The sequence below is a fragment of the Python bivittatus genome, unplaced genomic scaffold (genome assembly GCF_059951505.1).
Source record: "Python bivittatus isolate LINGU-HERP-01145 unplaced genomic scaffold, Pbiv_v1 ctg000020_np1212, whole genome shotgun sequence".
In the NCBI taxonomy this organism is placed as follows: Eukaryota; Metazoa; Chordata; class Lepidosauria; order Squamata; family Pythonidae; genus Python; species Python bivittatus.
Window position 1 is genome coordinate 14,354,708 of NW_028277030.1, and position 22,754 is coordinate 14,377,461.

Genomic DNA, 22,754 nt, shown 5'->3' on the forward strand with positions numbered 1-22,754 from the left:
AATGGCAGGTAAATTCTTAATTTCATGGATGGTATCAGCTGCCAGAATATAATATATGATTAACTGCAGCATTTAATTAGGCCAAGTATCTAGCATTAACTACAGGGCACGCTGACTTTTCTTTTTTTTAAATGTAAACACACTTATGTTCCTGCATATTTCTTGGACTATGTTGATAATTTCTAATACCAGCTTCTGTGTCATTAGGTGAAGTGGCATATGCTCTGAAGAGAGTGAATGGCTCAACTGGTCTCACCGTTAACTGCTAACTTGTTTTTGGAAAAAAAGAAAAAAACAGCCTTTTTTCAGTAGACGAGGTACAAATCACAGAGCCTTGGAGAGAAGGGGAAAGGAAGGAAGCAGTCAGGCACTTGACTCAGATACTGACCAGCCTGCTCATGAAGAGCCCTTGTCTTCAAGCCTGTTCCTGGGAAGTATTTGCTTTGATGAGTGCCCCATTTGATTTGTCATGACATTTTACTGCAACTAAGGGACTTTTCACCTATTTCTGAACAGCACTTTGGGGGCATAATCTTGTCATCCAAGAACAGAACCTGGATTTCAAAGTTTTTATTTTTTGTTCCTCTGAAGTATGCATGCATGCATGTATTGAACAGATTTATATGGTCACCCCTCTACCAAAGGCACCCTAGGTAGCGGACAGGAACAAAACAAAATAAAACAAAACCACAATCCATAGCAAAACAAGAAGCAATTGAGGCTCCATATCTGAAACCCAATTGTTCAACTTCCCTATATTCCTTCTTATTTCAGATGTGGTGCTGTTACATTGTGCAGCTGGGTAAGATCTGATCTGCCTCTAGAGAATCAACAGAAAACGGCAAACTAAATTTATAGAATGTTAGCACTATAAGGGCATTGGGACAACACAACGTTGCTGCACAAAAAGATAAACACTGCTATTACAGTATGTTGGTTTTTTTGCTACTTCAAGATAATTACAGTGTGCAAATCAGCCTAGATACTGACATTTATAATGTAATCTTCATGCCAAAGGTGAATACGTGTTTTACACAGTAGACTCACCCTTTTAATGTACTGCACCACCTCTTGAATATATGAACGAATCATTTCTGTCTTCTCCCTGAGAGCAAAATTTAAAATGATTAATCCCATTCAGTTTCTAAAATCTTGTTACTGGTTTTCTGTCACAAATAATTTGTTTATAAACTTGGCTTAATATTAGAGCCTAATTTTACAGATATTGCCCAGTGCAGTCTACATCAGATTTCAAAATGGTTTAATCTTTTATTTTAAAGGGATTGTGTGCTTTTTGTCATGTGCACATGAGTGTCATTATGATTGATTGTAAGCTGCCTTGAGGAGCATTCAAACAAAAGATAGGCTACAGCTCTTCTAAATAAAGGAAATATCACGCACAGTCACTGTGGGAATCTATGCAACTGTACTGCCTACTTTTTAATATAATATGTGGAGAGCTATAATCAAACACATATTTTTTTTGAAAAATCAGGATTTTCTTCTCTCTATTGGTGTTTCAGGTTTTCTGGGTACCAGTGAAGGTGAGAGTTGAAGACTGCACTTACTCATCCATTTGATTTCTATCCTTGGACTTTGCTTCAGTAATTTTCTCTTGCCTCTTCTTGTCCATCTTTTTCTTCAACTCTTTCTTTTCTCTGCAACATATGCAAATTTGTTTTTATGAACGAAGAAAACAGAACAAAAGTAAGGCTATGCACATTCATCCAGAAGCAACTCCCTCTGTCTTGACTGGGGATTATTCTACTGTAAGTATATTTAGAATGGTAGCCAAAAGAATTGGTAAGATTTATCAACAACAGTCTTTACCTTTCACAAATCTCTTTCAATTTCTTTAGTTGATTGCTTTGGCATTCTTCTGCTACATCTGTCAGCTTTTGTATAAGCTTAGGAGAGAAAAAAAGATATGTCATAAATTGCACAAGCCACATTTAGTTGCTGAGTATTGTATAGTGAGACTTTAAGGTTCAACCTCCTCTACCCTCAGGATGGGTACTTAGTCAGACAGCAACTGGTAGGCAAAACTGTTGGATGGGGTGATCCCGATTATTTTCAGGAAGGGCTAGGAAAGTCTCCCTCCTCAAGTGCTAGAGAGCAACTGCTAGTTGGCATAGATACTATTGAGTTAAATGGGCCAGTAGCCTATGTCACATCAGTAGAGCAACATATGTACAGGCAAGATGCCTCCTAGAATAATCGTCCCTTTCCCTACTAGCACAGTCAGGGGACATTTCCCAATCTGTGACAAGCTGGGGAGGATGGCTAGGCAAAATAACTAACCCAATCAGACCAGGCCAGCAAAGAATAAGCATTGCTACCAGCTCAGGATTACAGAAAGGACCAGAAAGCAAAATACCCAGAATTAGGCCTGAATATTGCTGCAGTCTATCATCCATTGCCTGGATCAACACTGTCTAATGGTAGGGACAGTTCTGCATATATAAGAAGTGGAAATAATTTGCCCCAAACTTAAAGAGATTTCATATGAATCTAAAATGTGCTTTCAATCAGAACAGGGCTCTGGGGCTATCCAGCCCTGTATTGTTTAGATCTGGGGCACTGCTGTCAAGAACTGATAATGCTTAAGCCAAGGACAGATAAACTATGTATCCCCCTTTACTTTCCAACCCCCTCCAAAGGGGAGAGGTAGCCTAAGACAATACATCAGAGCTAAGTTGACTGTATTTGTGACCTCTGTATCTCATATTGTTATTTCAAGGCTTCCTACACACAGATACCTTGTGATCGCCCATTTCTGTCTACTAATTCCCAATGCATTGCAAATATAATTGTCACGATGCTGAAATAACTTTAGTATGAAATAGCAGTGAATGAGCAACAAATTCCATTATGTTTCATATAAGTGGCCATCTGCTCATCAGAAAACATGAACAAGCAAATTGTTACAGTATTTAAAAAATGTAGGTTCAGAAAACTTGATTTGAAATATACCACTTGACCAAAATATACCACTTGACCATATTTGTATATATTTAAAGGGAAATATATACAAATTAATCAGCAATAAGTTCTAATTAATAACTTTGTGCTTTTAAGTCAGTCCTGACTTCTGGTGACTGCCTGGACAAGTCTCTTAGTTTCCTTGGCAAGACTTTCAAAAGTGGTTTGCCACTGCCTTCTTCCAAATGGCAGTTCATCTTCAATCCATGGAAGTTGAATCAAAATTGAGATACAAACTGCTACACTAAGTTAGGAGTCAGAAGTATGTTGTTTTCAGCCAGAGCAAGGATAGTATCACTGCAGGAATACTTGATCCCAGATCACCAACTAAAAGTATTTTGCTGAATCTTAGCAAACTAGGTCCAGAACTGTGATGGCACAGAAATGAGATTCAATATATTAAATAAATAATTCTTTGCAGTATCACTTGAATTCAGACACTTCCATCTGAGACAGGGTGAGAACTATTGGCTGTTGTTCAACTACAACAAATAGCTGCTGTTCTTGGATCACTGTTCCCTTTAGCACTGAACATAAGCCATGCTGGTTGGGTGCTGTGAGTTGGAATTCAAAAACAAAACAAAGAAAAAACAAAAACAAAACAAAAGCAAAAGAGGAGGACTTCAGGTTCTCTACTTAGTTAGATGAATGCAACAGGTACAACAACCAACCTTAGAACTGATAATGAAGATATCAAAGTGGAAGATAGCTTCTGCCTTTTACAACCAACCATCAACAATAAAGAAACATGCAGTCAAGAAATATGCCACAAACTAGCACTTGGTAGAGCAGCCATGAAGGCCTTGGAAAAAATATTCAGATGCCGTGATGTGTGTATATCTACAAAGAACAGAACAGTGCAAGCAATGGTATTCCCTGTGACACTCTATGGAAGCAAACATTGGGCAAAATAGGAAGCGTATTGATGCTTTTGGTGTTGGAGAAGACTCTTGAGAATACCATGGACAGCCAAGAAAACAAACTGATGGATCATCGAACAAACCAACCCAGGGTTCTCACTTGAGGCACAAAAGATCAGGTTCAAATTATCCTACTTCAGACATATTATGAGAAGATCTAGCTCTCTAAAGAAGATTCTAATGCTGGGAAAGGTGGAAAGAAAGAGAAGACGACAATCAGCAGCAAGATGGATGGGCTCAGTTACAGTGGTGATGGGTGCACCATTGGAAGACCTGAAAGACCATGATAGGGACAGATTGTCATGGAAAAAATCTATGTGTTCGCTAAGAGTCGACACCGACTTGATGGCACATAATCAATCAATCAATCCAAAGATAGAGGGAAGGAGAATAATAATGGGACAGTTGATTAATGTCAGAATGTTTCCATTTGCTCTGCAATTTTAACATACAAAGATGTTTTGTAACAAAAGGGTGTCAAAAAAGCACTTTGAAAAAAATGAGCATTGTGATGCTTTGAAACCTAAAGAACACCTTGTCTGAAAGAATTTTGGAGACTTAACTCAGGTCACTGTGGCTATTATATACAGTTCCCACATTTATGTATCCATGCAAAGTTGAAAAATACTGATATTTAATATTTCACATTGTGGGAAGTAAATGGGAACTGTTAGGAATTACAACATGTTAACCAATCATGAGAACTGACCAAGGCATATCAGAGTTAGGCATCATGCAAAGCACTGTTCTATGATGACCAACTCTCTTTGATGCCTCAATCAGGAATGAAAGCCTCAAAGGCCACTTTTATCCCACCACTGTTCCTGTTACTGAACAGATGCCTAGGTGAATGAAACTTTTCCACTGATCCCAAGTTGGTCCTAATGCCCTTCCTGGCAGCATCAGATATATTTTCTGCATATAGCCGCATGCCTTTGGTGATAAGCATCAAATTATCTTACCAATGGTACGACTGGAATTTCATGCCATTTAGCAGGGAGCTAATTGTTTCAACATGTTTACACCCATGCTTGTAAACTGAGATGCCAGTTCCCTGTTCTGGTTCATAAGGCCTAATAAATTAGCAAACACAAAACTAATCTGTTTTACCATATTATACAAATTAAATACTTTGGTAACTTATTTTACAGATGGAATACTTATTCCAACTTATTATACAGATGGAATACTTTGGTAACAATGAAATAGACAGGCTTGTTAGAATATTATAAGTTTGGGCATTATACACATACTGGGGCAGATTGAAATAATATAACAACAACATTCCATTGCCTTATTCTCTTTCCTCTTGACATTCCAAAGCATCTATTATTATCTGATTGGACTCTTCATTTAGCCCAAAGGGCTGCTCCATACAGGGTGCCTGAATCACAGCTGTCAAAATAATAGCTGCTTTGGGGACAATACATACATAATATTGTTTTGCTGTTTATAGCTTGTGTTCTAGCTTCCATTTACAACACATAAATTCACAGAAGGCTTCCTGGCACAAACAACTAGTTAGAAGACATCTTAGTGATATCAAAGCTCTTGTTTCCAATTTTATAGGCTACACTAATTTAACTGCTTATTTTGAACTGCTTTCTGATCATTTAGAATGACAGCACTGCACTAGGCATAGCATGACAATTTATGTTTCAAAGCCAGAAAAGGCAAAGATCTCCAAGCAACAGTATCATGACCAAAACAATATATTGGAGCTCAACTTTTGTTATCTATGGTGAGCAAAACTGAAAGGTTTGCATCTCCTCTCAATAATCACAAATATAGAAATTAGGAAAGGCATTGACACTAAAATGATTTATGAAATATCTTAATATAAACCTTAATATAAATACAGTTGAACCAACAAGTCTAAATAGAGTGTAATGTATATTTCTGGTTGCCCCATCTTAAATAGCTGCCCCTCACATACTGTTCCAATTAGATGTCCCATGCCAAGACACATGGAAATATAGGTCAGTAAATAGATCAGTGTGTAACACCAAGGAGCAGAGCCACATGGTGGGTTACATAGAAGCCTCCACAAATAGGTTCTGAAGTGGCCAAACATAGGTCTCTATACAATGTTGGCATCAGAGTTCATGACAAAAAGCAGGGAAGCAATTTTTTATATATTACATACCAATTTAATATGTGCTTGTTTCTGGTACTTTTCACTGTAATATTGTTCTTGTCGAAGATTTAGTAACTGCTGCTGCTGTTTTTCTTTGAGCTCTATTAACTTCTGAGTCATTTCTGAATCAAGGGCAGCCAACTCTTGTTCAACAGTTGAAGGGCTATGATCTGGGCTGCCAGTTTCACTTCTATGGAACAAAAGAGAATAATAAATATAAATTGCAGTGGTACAAAAGCAGAGGTCCTGTCCCCCCAACTGATACCCATTATTCCATTAGCCAGCATTAACCCATCAAGGATTCTTTAACTCTGTATTTCTCCTTGTCTCTGTGCAAGATGTGCATGGTGTAAATATGCATCTGGTGTTCACACATGTATACAGAATTCATCATTCCTTGAAATATGGACAATGAACAGAGCATCCAGACAGCAGTCATTAATTTAATTCAGATTCTGTGATGCCCTGAAAACAAGAGGGATGGGCTTTGTATTCACAGTACAGGACCACTGTTATTGCAAGATACAAGAATGTAAAATTATATGAATAGAAATCATATTATTAATATAAGCAGCGGTGCCCATACTGTAAGAAAGCTGCCAGGAACAGCAATGGTGCAACAAAAGAGGATGAAGATTGGTGTAGATTATTATCGCCAGGTGACTAAATTGATGACTTTTCAATGGATATGGGAGAAATAAGGCAACATATTAAGGCTTTGGGTTTCATTGCCATTCATCCAATGATACTCTTGTGTTCTATGAGGAAACTAAGGTTGGCATTATTTCACAATTCATAAAGTTTACTAACTCAATCAGTTCAATTATTTTTTGAAATGTGAGTGTCCCAAAACTGCATAGCATCCTAATGTGAAACTATTTAATGAACTCCAAAGAGCAAAGTTCACAAAGACCAAGGATCTATCAAAGGAAAGCAAGCTTGGAACAACATAAGAAACCCAAATGAGAAAAATAATCTGTGCAAAATGGAAACTGAACAAAACTCCCTAAGGAACAGTGGGATATTTTTGGTCTTGGGAAAGAACTGCTACTATAAAGAGTGAGGTGAGAAGGGAGACCAGTGAATGGAGCATGTGAACTAAACAGAGCAACTGCAAACCAAACAGTAACAGTAGTACATTCCATCCACCCACCCACCCACCCCATTTCAAAAATTAAAAGCCAGGCCAACATAAATAAAATGCATCTTCCCAAGACCTGACAGTTATATTGGAGGTGCTTATATTCTACCCAGGTGTTAAGCCAGTTGCCTAGGAAACCACAGGCTTAAAAGGAGAGGTTGCTAAAGGACAGAGCTTCAGCTTGAGAAAGATAATCATCAAGCCCTGAAGAGAATGTGACATTTGTGCAAATATGAGGAAGCGAGGTAGAAACTCAAATCCAGAAACCCACCCTGACAGTGCCCTGCTCTTTTGAGGCTAGAAACACCTATACAAGTAGGAAATGGTTTAAATTCATTGGCACCACTATGCCAATTTTTTACCTAGCTCATTGGGTTTGACGCCTAAGAACGAACAGGGATCTGTAAGCTGATGGGATATGGATGAGAACCTTCCTTCTCTTTGTCCTGATGGACAGTATTGCGTGCATACTACATGTATCTCTTCTCCCCCCCGCCGCAACATCTTATAAGACCTTGATGCTGAAAGCATCTGCCCATTTTGTTTTCACTGTTAAAAAATATAATGACACCAGTCAAGAGACACTAAGCAATTCCTTTAATTCTCCACCCACTTAGATATGGCCTGTCCAAAGGGCTCTAACACAGGTACACCTGTTCTTAGTCAATTCTTCTCAGTATTACTCATAACTACATGCCCTACCAACACCTGGATCAATTTGTCACTGGTGTGAATGGCAGAAGCCTCAGCAGGCACAGTGGCTTTCTATACAGCTGTGCAGCAGAGGTTGCTTCACTCTGCATAAGGGAAGGACCAGTCTTATCTGGAAGGAGACATGAGACCCAACCAGGTGGCATACTATTTCCAAGAAAGGCGAAAGGAACTTTTGTTTGTAAGAAGATAGACATACTTTTTCTTACTGTCTCTTTTAGCTGTTTTCTCCAACGTTGCCCTCCGCCGTAGATAATCATTTTGAATTTCATTATATTTTGTAGTATGCTCTTTTATAAGATCTGTTGTTTTTTTGTGGTGCCTCTTCACAAGATCCTTCATTTCTTTGTAGTGCTTCTTCTGAAGTTTCACAAATGCCTTCTGTTGCTTTAGCTCCTCAATGGTTTGTGCTTCAACTTCTGCAAGAATAAGAGGAATGATCACTGTCACAACATTACATATCCAGGATATGCAGAGTTTTATCAAGAGGTTTTCACTACTACCGCATGAAGCTGCATATAAAAGCAGCTCTCTTATTCCAATAGAAGAGACTATATGTTGCTCAGGGTTGAACTGTTGAGTCCTTGCTGTTCTCTGAGCTTGTTTGTTTGGAGATATTCCATTACCCAATTAGGTAACATCATCAGTGCAAGTGATTATGGGGTTTGCTCCCTGTTTATATAAGTGGCTTGCCCTGCTAGTTTTGGTGGAGATGTGGTTTCTCCTTTGTAGTTCCTTGATTAGGGTATTGTTTTCTGCTTGCCTGGTGTTAATTCCTGCTTATCTGTGTGTTGGCTGCTAGAGAAGATATGTTCTGATCTTTTTGTTTCCTTCTTAGGTTTTTTATTGTCTCTTTTGAACGGGTGTAAATATGATTTATTTGTATGAGTCTATTGATGGCTGATTTGTCTGAATGCCAAGTTTCCAGGAATTCTCTAGCGTTTTTGGATTTAGCTTGGTCTAGGATGCTCACAGTTTCCCAGTTGAAACTATAGTTGAGTCTGTCCATGTGTTGTGAGATTTAGGAGTTTTCATTGTGTCTTCTGACTGCTAGTTGGTGTTCATGGATGTGCTCTGCTAGTCTTCTGCCTGTCTGCCCTACATAGTGGCTGTTATAGCCTTTTACTGTATGTTGTGGATAACTCCTGTTTTTCTTCTTGGCCTACTGGGTCTTTTGGTTTGCTTGAGATGTTTTAGAGGGCTTTAGTTGGTTTGTGCACTATGGTGATGCTCTGTGGCTGCAATAGTCTGTTGGTTGTTTCTGAAATGTTTTTAGCAGGGTAATCCTTTTCATAGCTTGTGTTGGTTGTGCTGTTGTGGGTTGAGTGGTCAGGCATTTTTTCTGACAAAGTTATGTGGGTATCCATTTTGTCAGAAGATGTTATATAGGCAATCTGTTTCCTTTTTCTGGTGTTCTGGGTTGCTGCGGTGCATTTGTACTCATCTGAATTCACAAGTACAAACACTATACTTGTACTTGTCTGAACTGCACACTGCACTTATACTGCACTGCATTTGTATACTGCACTGTACACTGTGCACTGCACTTGTACTCATCTGAATTGCACAAGTTCAAGCCCACTGCAGCAACTTCTTCCTGGCTTTATGTAATTATGTAATTTTGGGCCTTGGTATATCTGAATTATGTAACTCAAGAGTCTCAGCTTGCATGAATTATGTAATTCAGGGTCTAAAGACATTTGAATTCCCAGTTTATTTTGCTTCTTCAGCAATAGTTGTTTAGACTATGGAGTCATCTCACATGGAGATAGGACATACTGCTAAATAGCCTCCACATATATTAATACGTTCCACAATTTGGAAATGACCCAGTCCAGTCTTTTTTACAAAAAATAAGGCAAGGCATCTGTTACTTATTTTAGAGAATTCTGTATATTTCTGGTATGCAAAATTTGTAATACGTTCTTCACACCAGGCCAGCAAGGTATGGGTGATTCATCAGGTGTACAGAATGCTTATATCTCAAGATGCAACATAACCTATTTTTGTGCAGGCAGATTATATATGTAATTCAGTGCTTTTTGCTGTGTTTGAAAACAATAAATGTTCCTTTATTGTCCCTTGACAATAAATTGACAATACATTGACAATAAAAGGATATACAAAGATATCCATCTGTGTATGCTCATATAGTTCTACAACAGCTTTTGTATAGTATTAAGATTTGTTTTGAATACAGCTTTTACTCTAAACTGAACGAATTTATACAGCAAATTCAAGAGTTATTTAATCATGCCACTTAGAAAGTTCTGATGCTTGCTCTATTTAATCTATTATCTGCACTGCTGTTTATATGCTGATTTATCAAACTTAAGCAAATGCATCCTGGATCCTTAAGCTTGGTCTCAGAACTAAACTCAGTCATCACTTGGATCCCAGTTATTCATCCTGTCAGGATGAAATTGATACATTCCAATAATTTGGCCTTACTACTTAATTTTAAAATCCCTTAAATATATAATTGTTCTTTTTATACGATGGTTAAATATCACTAGGGAGGCATTCTGAATAATAAACAGATTAAAATAGCCATTTGTATGTGGTACACTTTCTCTTGAAACACTGTATTAATTCATCTAAGAGATACGGGTGTTTCTTACCTGTCAAGACACTCTGAATCAGATCTTCTGTTTTGGCTGGAACTTTCACAGAACCTAGATATAAATAACATCAGTACTTTCAACTGGTCTGAAATGATGAACACAAGATCTTATAGGGAGGCATTCTGAAAGAACCAGAGCATGTAACACCATCCTTGTTCATGCAGTACTGACAAGTAACTTGTTCCTAGCTGCAGATCAAGTTACCCCAACCACTACCTGCTCTCAAATCAACCTGCCCAGCCTGCAATAACAGAACAGCTTCCTAGCTTCTGCCCCCTTTGAATCCAGGCTAGCATCTACATGGAAGCAGTTTTTTCAGTGGCCGCTCCAAATTAATAGAGTTGCTTATTGACTGAAGCTAACTCTCTGAGTCTTCAGGCATAAGTGAAAACCTGGTTTTATTTCATTGATCAACTCTTTGGCTCCCACCCTTTTGACTGACTGAGTCAGTCTTTAATGTCTTTTTTGTGGCTTTAAATACACTTGTTTTTCATTTATATTAGCTGCTTTGAAAGCTTCATAGGAGAAAGGTAGGCTAAACCTATTTTAAGCAAATAAATACATTTCCGCAGCAGATGTAGAAAGTTGCCTCTTCGTTATGAGATGGTGTTAGCTCCTTTTCTTAATGTGTGAGCATATATTTAATGCTGTATGGGGGCTTTGCTTCAGTGCCAGCATGCATGTCACATTATCTCTCCAACTGCATCCGGCCCTGGCAGGACAAGGAAACTGGCCCTGTTATCTCTGGGATAGTAAGAGCATGTACCTGCATGCCTCCAGATAAATGCTCTTACTTTTTTGGGACCAAGCCACTTAGAGTCACCTACTGAATAAAAAGTTGGGTGCCTATTTGGGGTTCTCTGTGTCCCTTATGCTGCCCAGTTCAGGGAGATACATACTCCCAGGTGAGTGCTTGTGGCCAACCACTGCTGCTGTTTATCTCAATAAGAAATACATTACGCGCCAATCCTCCCATTTGTCTCTGCCCCATGAATGTAAATGGGAAAAAGACATGTTGCCTCATTCTGCCACTGCTGTCTGTTTCAATGACTGCCAGAAGGAGAGGCTAGCCATTGTGATTTCACACTGATGCTGTCCATATCACAGGAGATGGCCTTTGTGACCTCAGAATGATGCTTCCTGTTTGAAGGAGAGAGTCTGTCCATTGGGACCTACAGTAATGTAGATGATACTGAACTGGAGGAAAGGATCTGGTCATGGTTAATCTGTACTCTCAAGAAAATAAACAGGATGTGTGTCCCATCTTTTCCATCCTGTTCTTAAGGTTGGGTTACAGCAGACTTCCCCTGCTCAGGTGCCCTCAAGATTAATGGACTTCAATTCTCAGAAGAGATGGAAATCTAAGGACAGGAAGGGGTGTTTTTGTTTCCCTTGCTCTCTCTTGGACATTGTTCTTCAAAGTTTCCCATACCCTTTTGGAATAAAAGCAGGGGAGAAGATGCTCCTGCAGGCCAATGTGATACCTTGTAAAATCTTTGCAAAGAAAATTGCTAGCATTCACTCTCAAATAGATGCCGCTTGCTCAGAGTTTGGTAAGGTAATCCAGTGGAAGATGATCTGGGATTTTTTTGAGCTTGTGGTATCCAAGAAAATGCATAAGAAACTTTTTAGTATACATTTTTTTGAAGGAGGGAGTGGTGCCTTCAGACTTGAAGGAGGCAATGGTATACCTTTGAAAAGATCATATCTTGATCTGGCAGTATGGACAACTTCCATCCATTCTGCAATCTTCATTTTCTCTTGACAGATTTTGCAGAAGGTGATACGGCTTCAGCTACAGAGGATCTAGAGGAAATGAATTATCTGGACTTCTTCCAGTTACGATTCAGACCAGGGCATGGGACTGAGACAGCATTAGTTGCTCTGGTAGATGACCTTTGCTGGAGTATGAATGAAGGGAGTGTGTCCTACTAGATATCTTGGTAGCATTCACTATCATCAACCATGGTATCTGTCTGAATCACCTGCAAGGACTGAGGGTTGAAGGCAATGAGTTACAGTGATTCCACTTCCTGAGTGGATGGTCCCAATTGATGGTCATGGTGGAGGAACAGACTAGCCCATGGTTGCTCTAATATGGGGTGCTATAAAGATTATCTCTCTATCCCATTTTATATAATATCTATATAAAACTGCTGGGGGAGGTCATCCATCCATTGGAAGGAAGACCTTCAGTATGTTGATGATTCTCAATTATACTTTGCCACCGAGGCCAGGGCAGAGATACAGTGGCTCTTACTTGGTGCCTGCAGGCTGTGAAGGCTAGATGGGATGAAACAAGCTTAAAATGAATCCCAGCAAGATGGAGTTGGTCTTCATAATTAAACAATCTGGCTCAATTCTAGTGTCAATTTAGTTCTGTAGGGGGTCACATTCCTCTGAAGGAGCAGATCTGTGACCTTGGGAATCCTCTGGACTCAGAGCTCCTGCTTAAGTAGTAGATGGAGGTGCCCTCAACCCCATCTGATTAGACTACTGCAATATGCTTTATATGGGGCTAAAGATGACTAAGAAATTGCAATTGCTCTAAAATATAATTGGTCTGGCAATTAATGTTGATAAGGAGACTGCCCAGAGTCTCTACAGTGGGGGTTGCATGCAAATATTTGTATAAATAAATAAATAGCTGGTGGATACAAGACTTGTTCTACCTAGTTTACATTTAAAGTATATAATGGAAGCATAGATATGGTAAGATAAAACTTATTTTTAAAAAAAAGAAATTCACACATTTAGAGATTTTCAAGCATCAAAACAAGTCTAATGCATAGTCTGGTGATTAACATGACTTAATCCTGCATAATCTGATAAATATGCAGACTCCAAAGAATGCAACTTGGCTGTTCTATCCATGCTTAGTCCTGACTATTTTTTCTTGAAAGCTGAAAGACTGGAGGGCCACATGCTGGAGCTCAGTTTTTTAGCATGGCCAGAACATCAACACCCTGAGATGTTTTGTTCTTCTTGAGTCACATTGGTTCCAATTATCCTAGAACCAAACTTTTACCAGATAGCTTCAACAACAGCAACAACAACAACAACAAAAAAACCCCCAACAATCAAATTGTTGCCTGAAACCTATAAGCTCTGATCATATTATTGATAAAGCACTGAAACGGGTCTAAACAGGATGAGCCAAACTCTGCTATGGACTTTACTTAGCATTCCCTCTCCTTTCAAAGCCTCCCAATTCACCTGATCCTTCATCTAAATTCTACACTTCTTCAAGGTGTATATATAGAAGACAGATTTCATCTACACAGCATCCCTGACAAGACTCAGAAGGTGCCACTTGCTCATGGTCCCCTCATGAGCTTCCTGGCTGAGAGATGAACCAAGATAGCCACTGTCAGAGCCAATGTAGTTATCCAGCCTACATTTATTTATTATTTGATTTCTATGCCACTCTTCCTCCTCGGGAAGCCTACTACAGACAACAGAACACAAACTACGGTGTCTAGATAAGCATGCATTTACTCACAGTTGTCATGCTATATTTTTTGCACATCAGAAGACAAGAGAGCTTTTGTTTCAAACATTACTTTCCAAGCAGTCACAAATATAGATATATTCATCAGAGGTGATGTCTTTTTTTTTTTTTGGCCAGGAGAAATTTAGCTATATTTTTTCAATAGAAGAGTACTACAGAAATCATACACTATAACACAGTTCTTACCCAGTGTTGGTTGGCTTGGAACAACCTGAGTAGATGGTTTAGGGGTGAGAGAAGTAGTGCAATTTACTCCATTTTCTGCTGGTGTAGGTTTAGGTTCATTGTGAGCTTCTGAAGGTACATCTCCTTGTTCCGCCTAACAATTCAAAACATTTCCCATAAAATATGAAAATGGATTTGCGATTACAGAACTTGCATGAAGCTTTTATTTCTAACACATACAGATTCCACCCATAACTAACACTCATATTCCTGTACTAGGATTCATTCAAATTGTTCCTTGTTAAGGAAATTGTATTGTACTGGGCACAAAGCATCTCATTTCATCTCCAAAAAGTGCTTGCAAAATAAAATAAATCTAGCTGCTGTGATTATTTTTCAACTCTTCTGATTACTTACAGGGGAATTTTTTTTTGGAAAATTAAAAAAAAACTTGAACTAACAGAAAACTATAATTTTAGCAAATAATACATTGCATTGGTATTTTGGCTTTTAAATAGGAACAGTCCAGTTTTAAAATTATTATATACCTAAATAAACAGGGACCCACCTAGAAAGCTGTAAAAGGTATAGATCATGTTGGTAAAATAAACTACTCATTTTAGCTATAAAGAATCACATTGTTAATTAACCCTGCCAATGGGAAATGACAGTAACACACATTTTAAGGTCAGTTTCTTTAATTGCTCTTCATCCCATTTTATTATCCCTGAAATAAAAAAAAAAAAAAACCCACACAAAATAAAACAGCCCTAGGCTTATGCCACCCAGCAAATCAAGATCATCCAATTTCTGCCTATAGAGCTCTGTATGCTACTATGTTATAAGGTAATAACTATGCAAATACAAGGACATCAGCAGAATGTACTAGTTACCGCTGAACACCATATGACAGAGGATGATTTCTTTCATTCAACCCTTTCAGGATTGTGTCCCAAAAGTCTGATTACTAATTCACCGCTGAGGCACAGCAATTGTTCCCAGGACAGCTTGCCCATAATTATATTCAACAGATAAGCTTACGTAAACAGTACCTCCATCCTTGCCGCATGCTTGGATGACTATGTCTGTACCGTTCAACCTGTTTAAGCATTCCCCACAACCTGTACTTCCTTGCCAGCTCTCAATGCCCATGTTTAGAGCTAATTCCTTTTTACTATGCACTAATCCTCTCCCCCTTGCTCGAGGTCATATTTATCGAAGGAGACTGAAGATTCCTGCTACCCAAATGGAAGTGGGGAAGAAGATCCATAGTTACAGAGCACTGCCGAGCAGTTTGCCTCCTTCAGGTACAAAAATTTATATAAGGAGGACCTGTTGCCATGGTACCTTGTTGGATTAGTTTCTCCAGAGGTTTTCATTAGCATTCTTCACTGGTAAAAAAATGATGGGAGGGGGAAGGAGACAGTTCTTTTCTCAAAATCCTTCACCTTTTTCATAAGAATTTATAGGTTGAACAACAGGGTGGGATAAGTTAAGTGAAACTGAAAACTGTCTCTGCTTTTGCACGACTGAGCACTACACACTACTGATAGATTTTCCTTCCTGCTCCAATTTAGTTCTTCAGAGGATACCAAGTGTAAATAGGTTCTGACTATTTATATCTTACAATGCATCCTGTCTCTCAAATGCAGGGATTATTTGTTTATATTTCCTCCCTAAAAATTGATTTACCAGGTAGCTAATAAATAATTCTACATTGACTTTTATTTGCAGGAACCTACTGAATCAAAAGGTAGGACAAGAAATAAATGAGGATATAATAAATAAAAGGTTGGCAGATTTTCAGGTGAAACCAGCTAGCTCATAGAGAGACCCAAGAATTTACATGGCTCTTCATTACAAATATATTTTTTGCTAGAACAAAAATGCAGCATCTTAAGAGTTGGAGAAAAAGCTGCTTATAGAAGTATTGATGTAATGCTGAATTACAGCCAGAGCAATTGTTAGTAGAGGGATCCCTCACCTGGCACTGAAAGATAACTGCATCAGGAGCAATGCAGCAGATTTATCACACAGTCTAGTGCACATAAAACAATATGAGAGAGAGGAGGAAGATTTCCTTGGGGGTGGGGAATCTTAGTGTGCAGGTGTTCAGACTTGTAGAATTATAAATATACTGTGCTAACTCAAGCATGGGTGATCAAGATGAATAAAACAATTGGGTAGGGCTTTATCCTTCTTTCCTTAATTTGGGTTTTTTTGTGGTTTTCATTTTTATTTTTGGAAGCTGTTGCATCTAAAAAACAAATGTTCAGTGATAAAAACTGGAGGAAGAAATCTGCATGAACAGGGCTGAGAAAATATTCATTATGAGTAGGTAATCAAATTTTATAAGTAGGGGGTTCAGGGTGGGAGATGCTGATTGGTTGAGTTACTTGAAAGGTTTATACAGTACACATCTGGATTTATATCCCTTTTCCAGATATGCAGATTATGTTTGACTGATCTCTGAGTATGATTTAGCTGTCCAAGATGAGGGAAGCTTTAATCATACCCCCACAAGCTTAGAGTTAAAATTAAAGAGTTGGCTGCAGGATCTGATACTTTCAACAAAATGACAAAAGTAGTGTTACACTGTGCACTCCTTTAGTATGTGTGTGTGATGTCAGGACACAAGTACAAAAGGGATGGAGCTTGTAGTACAATGGCATGACACTGCTTCTATTGTTTGACCCCTTGCCCTCTCTTGCCCCTCTGGGGTATGTCTCTGTTAGAGGCCATTTGTTTAAAGAGATTCATGGGACTCAAGGAGAAAGTAATATTTTTTTGTAGAAAACCTCTGCACTTAATATTACTCACAATATTTATAGTTACAAAATCAAGACTTATTAAGAAAGGTACTTTTTTCAAATCATGAAAATAAATCAGAATGTGCTATCCCTTGTCTAAGTTTTTTTTTTAATTATAGAAATTGGAATGTATATAGTAAAAGCTGGCTCATATATGCAAATCAAAATACATATCGTTGACAGAAACACAGAGAAAATATACATTTTATTTGGCAATGTAAACTTCCGAAGGAAGACATTAACTTGTGAGGATCAGCTCTCTTATGCTAGGTTTTGGAAAACTGATTCCAGCAAGAAAAATATATCCATTCCATTTCTTATAATAGCCAATGACACTGAATGCATCTACATTACAAAACATGATGTAATTAGATTTTACCTGCAAGGCAGAATGCAATGGCTAAAACTTTTCAAAGTTTTTGTTCTTGTTATGATAGTATTTTGTTTTTAAGGGACATTTTTGGAACATGGAACTGGATGGGGAGAAATAGGCTTAGACTCATATCAAGACTGACTGTGGATTTGGAAACCAACTGAGACCAGAGATAGTTGATGTTTGACTCTGGACAGGGTAATATTCTCCTTTATGGAGCTGGCCCACAATGTGTAGGTCTTCCTGGACTCATAGCTCCTGACTGAACAACAGGTGGAGGCCGTGCCCAGGAGGGCTCTTGCATAATTACAACTTGTGTGCCTTTTCTAGATCAGGAGGCTTTTTCTGGATCAGGAGGCTTTCACTGCAGTCTCTTGTGCCCTTTTCACCACGTGGCTACAGTACTGCAATGTGCTATATATTGGGCTGGTCTTGGAGATATCTCTGCAAGTTTCAGGTGGCGCAACATGCAGCAACCTGGGTAGTTACAGGTACATCGAGGTACGTAATATAATGATTATGGAAACTTCAGTGGCTGCCAGTTAGTTTTTGGGTGCAATTCAGGGTACTCATATCTCCTTTAAAAGCTCTGAATATGACTGTCTTCTCCAAGGTAAATCTGCCCATCCAGTTAGATTTTGGAGAGAAAGCCCCCAGAAGGTCTGACCACTGAGGGAACATAGTATTGTGAGATGGGCGGCCCTATAAATTATATATAAATAAACCTTGACCCAGGACTTGAGATTTCTCAGTGATGCACTTTCCATCCCTCCAGGAGCAAACAAACAAACAAACAAACAAACAAACAAACAAAGTTTTCAAATACCAGTGTATTCAATAACATTACTGGGCAGTGTATATATGTATGTGTAAATTAAAATATCAGCCCTTTGAGCTAATAGAATCTGTTCACTTTAGAACAAGAACAGCCACATGAGTGACTCCATAATTTCCAGTGTGTCTTTTGATTATCCCAACCTCTCAATGTAGGGCATATAACTTGAAGAAAATATTCAAATTAACTTGTATAGATATCTTTTACAATATTAATTTCTCTACAGTCTTAGAGCATCATACAATATGCTCAATTGACCCCTCTGTTATTTTATCAAACCCCAGTCCTTACCTCCTTCTTTACTTCTTCTTCGTCTTCTAAAGTCAGTGCTGCCAGTTGTTTTGCCCTCTGCTCCATCAGGTTTACATATCTGATCGGATTGGATAATGCCTCAATAACATCTGCAAATGAGACAGGGATTCAGAACCCAATGTTATTTTCTATAGAATAAATAGTACAGACATTTTATAAAAACTAGTCTATCATCTTCTCAGTGTGAGGGTTATTTTTATATTTATTAATCTTCAGAGCCAGTTTAAAGAATATAAGAGCCCAATGCAACCCCAGGTGAAGATGAAGGTGGAGGAGGATGATTAGAAGAAGAAGACTTAAATTCCAAGTTTGACATAAAAAGCAGGAACAGGAAGGATATGGGAAGGAGCAATATCAGTAGTTTACGAGGAAAAAATAGCAACATAAAATCAAAGAACATGGTTCAAACCCCTCAGTAACTGTGCATCCTTCTTCTAGCACTACTCACAGTCTCAGGTTCTTAATGCAAAGTTTTGGGTAACACTAGTTATTATACCTGCTGACAACATGATGCCAGCCTTGCAAACAAAATATAAGTTACATTTCTATTTCACAGATTTGATAGTTACCTGCGTAAGTATCAGGTACATAATCTTTAACCTCTATGTAAACAAATATGGCTGGCAACATCAAGGGCTGATTCCTTTCATTCCTCAGACAAATATAGTGATAACCTAAGGGGGAAAAAATAGACAGTGGGACAGTTACTCTCTCTGGTCCTCCATCTCTCTTACAAATTAACCAATGCAGTGCTGTAGGTAATAAAGGCACACATCATGAAATACTGAGAAATGCTTAACATGAGTAAGATGGTTAACATTCAAGTCCATGAAAGTAAGATGTAAAGAACAAAGGCCCATCCATCACAATATCTCCGTGTGCTTGAAATCTTTAATGACTCAATTGACCCCATGTGACCAAAAACACCTCCTTTCACTTGAATTTTTATATGCTGAAAATAATCTTTTAATTAGAAATCTGGAAAACAAGAACAATGCCAAACTACCCGGCAGCCATTTTGTGTCACCATTTTGTGTTCTCACAATTCCAAATGTGCCCCCAAGTCCGAAGAGAGTGGGAAGACCTGCTGATGCTTGAGCAGCAATGTACAGCCCTGGACAATGCTAGGTTTGTCAGGAACCCAAAGGGTGAGATAGAAAGAATAAGGCTTATTATTTGCTACTGGAGGATTATAAATAGAAGATAATATCATTTTGTGTTTCAGGGCCTGTAAAAACCTCATCTGGAAGCCCTCTCAGAGAAGGGAGAAGCCATGAAATTGGAGGAAGGAATGACAACATTGTGGGTCAAAGCAGGAACTCACCTCAGAGATGAGCCAAGGTGAAACAGAGTTTGAGGGCTCGTTAAAGCTTCCTTTCCTATCAGGTGCCCTTTCCTGAACTGCCAAGGCCAGTTTAGGGATCAGGGTTTAGTGCCATTTCTCCTGCAAACAGTCTCCACAAGAAGAGTCAGGTGGAGACTCTTTGCTGGAGAGCTGGGTGGAAGGAGAGGCTGATTCAGCTGACCTGGGTCTCAAGATGTCATCACCCAGGGAGTCCTGTCATACCAGATAGTTGTGCACTTAAGCTGCAGGAAACATGTTACCTGAGTTCTGTTTGTCTCATTCCTTCTTTCAGAGATTATTACTGCAATAATAATAATAACAACAACAACCACCACCACCGCCGCCCCCCCCCTCCAGATCTTTACCTGGCCGAATTGCTGATACTGGCAATATTCGATGCCCGATAAACTTTCCACCTTCTTCATAAGCAGCTATCCTCAAACATGCCAGAGAAGGCAGAACCACCTGAAGAGAGATATTTGTTTAGTGTTTTATGGTGCATTACATGCACAGAGTTGGAATAAGAAACATTCTCACAGTGTATTCCTGGAAACTGTTAACAGAGTTTGAATAATATTTGGAAAATACACAGTCTGAGTCTTTGGCTAAATTCTCTTCTCACTCATACACACACAGACAAAATTACCCCTGGGAATTTCATTCTTGGCAACTATGTAAGTTCAGAAGACGGAAACAACCATGTAGTAGTTTTTGTGGCAACCATACAGAAGTGGTTTGCTTTTTCCAGGATTTTTTTTTTTTTTTACTTTCCTGTCTAGTCTATAGCTCTGGGATTTCTTGGTGGTCTCCCATCCAGGTACTAATCAGATTTCACCCTGCTTAGATTTATTTGAGATCAGCCGAGATTAGCCAAACAAGAAGACAAAAAAGAAAATCCAAGTCTCTTTTTCTAAATACAGGAATGAGGTGCAATAAAGGAGTTTAAAAACATTTTAATTAATAAGAAGAGCATCTTTCTTCTCTTGCATGCCCTTTATAGCTACCAAAATGGGGACCAGCAACTCAGTTGTTAAGCAAATCAGTTGCTAAGTGAAACCACAACTGTACTTATGATCTTGCTTCAGTTTTCCTTGGCTTTACAGACCTGTAAAGGTCATAAATGCAAGGATTGGTCACACAGTTACTTTTTCATCACTGTTGTAACTGTGAAGGGTGGCTAAACAAGGCAGTTGCTAAGTAAGGACTACCTGTATTATCTCCTGAGGATGGTTCTGTTCTGATGTCACAATTGGTCTGATGTCACATACCAGAGACTCAGCAACAGCTGAGACATAGAATCCTTTTAATTCTTGAGCCTTACAACTGACAGTATAAAGGCAATGAAAGACTGAGAAGGATATGTGGAACTCACTGATATCTAGGAGCAGCCCACATCCCACAGAAAAGGGCCACAGGATTTTACACGAAAACTTGCGGATGCCAAAATGACTCAAGCCATGTCAAAGTGTTCATGTCAAAAGCAGGAGTATTTGGATGACCAATAATCAGCTTACCTCATGGGCAGTAAGAGTGCTTATACTTCAAGTTAACTATTAAAATTCAGTACACAATTGCTCTGACAGTCTTAAATATATACACCATTTGATGTAGCATGTTTGTTAGTTTCAGTCTTCTTCGGTAACTGTTTACTCAAAATAATGTGAATCAGTTTTTCCCCCCCATATTTGGCACCTAAAATATTAGATATTTTCCCCATCATTAGCTTTAATGTAGAGAGAGAGTCACACCTGATTCTCAAATTTTTTATGTGTCTATCAGCTGCTAGTGTAGAACTGCTCAAAAGAACGAGCTTTCAACTAAATGCTTTTATCTGGTTGAGCCCATCTCAGTGTCAAAATGGTCTTGGACGTGTTGTTCTCTCAACCTTATCCCCTCTCTTCTTTCTGTATCATGGATATATTAAAATGTCTTGCAGTGCTGCAGTAGGGCTTACAAAATAAAGTATTAAAAACTTCTTTACATGCTTATTAATTTTAACCCTTTCTTCCTTCTAAAAACTCTCCCACCAAATGTACCACAATATTCTAGAAATAAAATACTCTGCATTATTATGATTAGGCATGATATAGGTATGATTTTCATTGGGAATAAAAGTATTTTCAATAATTGGATTGTGTTCTGTGTTTATTATTTGTTTACTATGTCATGTTACATGGCTTTATTTATTTATCCTACTTATTATTTATGTTACTTACTGGTTTTTTTTAAAAAATTCCAATTTATAAAAGAGAAGTACAAGAAAAAGTAATATACAAAAGAAATTAAAAGATAAATAATAATCTAATAATTTAATTAATTATAAAACTAATACCATAACAAAAAGAACACAAATAAATAGAACCCTTTCCCCCAAATTAATATACTAACTTAAAATAAATCATCTAAATATATTGCATATACCTTTAATCATATAAAAACAATATATCAAATTGTGCACAGAATTTGCTTGTAAAATATTATGAAATCTATGACAAAAGGAAAACTATTGTGTTACTTCTTGATTAGGGGGAAATTATCTTTTCAAAAATGGATCAATTACACATTTCTTCTTTGGTATCCAGGGTAATAGTACTTTCCCAATCTCTCAGTATAATCCTGTTGTCTATTCCCCTTGCCTGATATAACCAGTATTCCTTAAAACAGTCAGATTCCACATTTCTGGAATATAATTCAAAGTAACATTGATATCATTAATTTGAAAACATTTACCCAGAGATTTACCTACAGATGTTACAATATTTTTCCCCCAAGAACCCCAAACTGGACATGACCAAATCATGAACATACCCTCAAATTTCTTACATTGCCAGCAGAGAAAATCTACAGTCCAGCTTTTGATACATTCTTTGAGGAGTCCCACAAACTTG

General features: G+C 38.2%; 1 protein-coding gene across 8 annotated transcripts in view; it reads right to left on the reverse strand.

Annotated features, from left to right (window-relative positions):
* Window positions 1–22,754, reverse strand: part of PLCB1 (phospholipase C beta 1) — a 454,738-nt gene that overhangs the window by 73,129 nt on the left and 358,855 nt on the right. For all 8 annotated transcript variants that reach the window (XR_015795036.1, XM_088134740.1, XM_088134715.1 and 5 more), the window contains 10 exons: window positions 20,232–20,331; window positions 19,091–19,195; window positions 18,501–18,610; window positions 14,213–14,345; window positions 10,513–10,566; window positions 8,091–8,310; window positions 6,049–6,229; window positions 1,831–1,907; window positions 1,569–1,658; window positions 1,048–1,105 (listed from right to left, as the gene is read on the reverse strand). Coding sequence is in view for 7 of the 8 variants with exons in the window: in XM_088134740.1 (XP_087990866.1) it covers window positions 1,048–1,105; window positions 1,569–1,658; window positions 1,831–1,907; window positions 6,049–6,229; window positions 8,091–8,310; window positions 10,513–10,566; window positions 14,213–14,345; window positions 18,501–18,610; window positions 19,091–19,195; window positions 20,232–20,331 (1,128 nt within the window). In the remaining variant the exon portion in view is untranslated. The remainder of the gene's footprint in view (window positions 1–1,047; window positions 1,106–1,568; window positions 1,659–1,830; window positions 1,908–6,048; window positions 6,230–8,090; window positions 8,311–10,512; window positions 10,567–14,212; window positions 14,346–18,500; window positions 18,611–19,090; window positions 19,196–20,231; window positions 20,332–22,754) is intronic.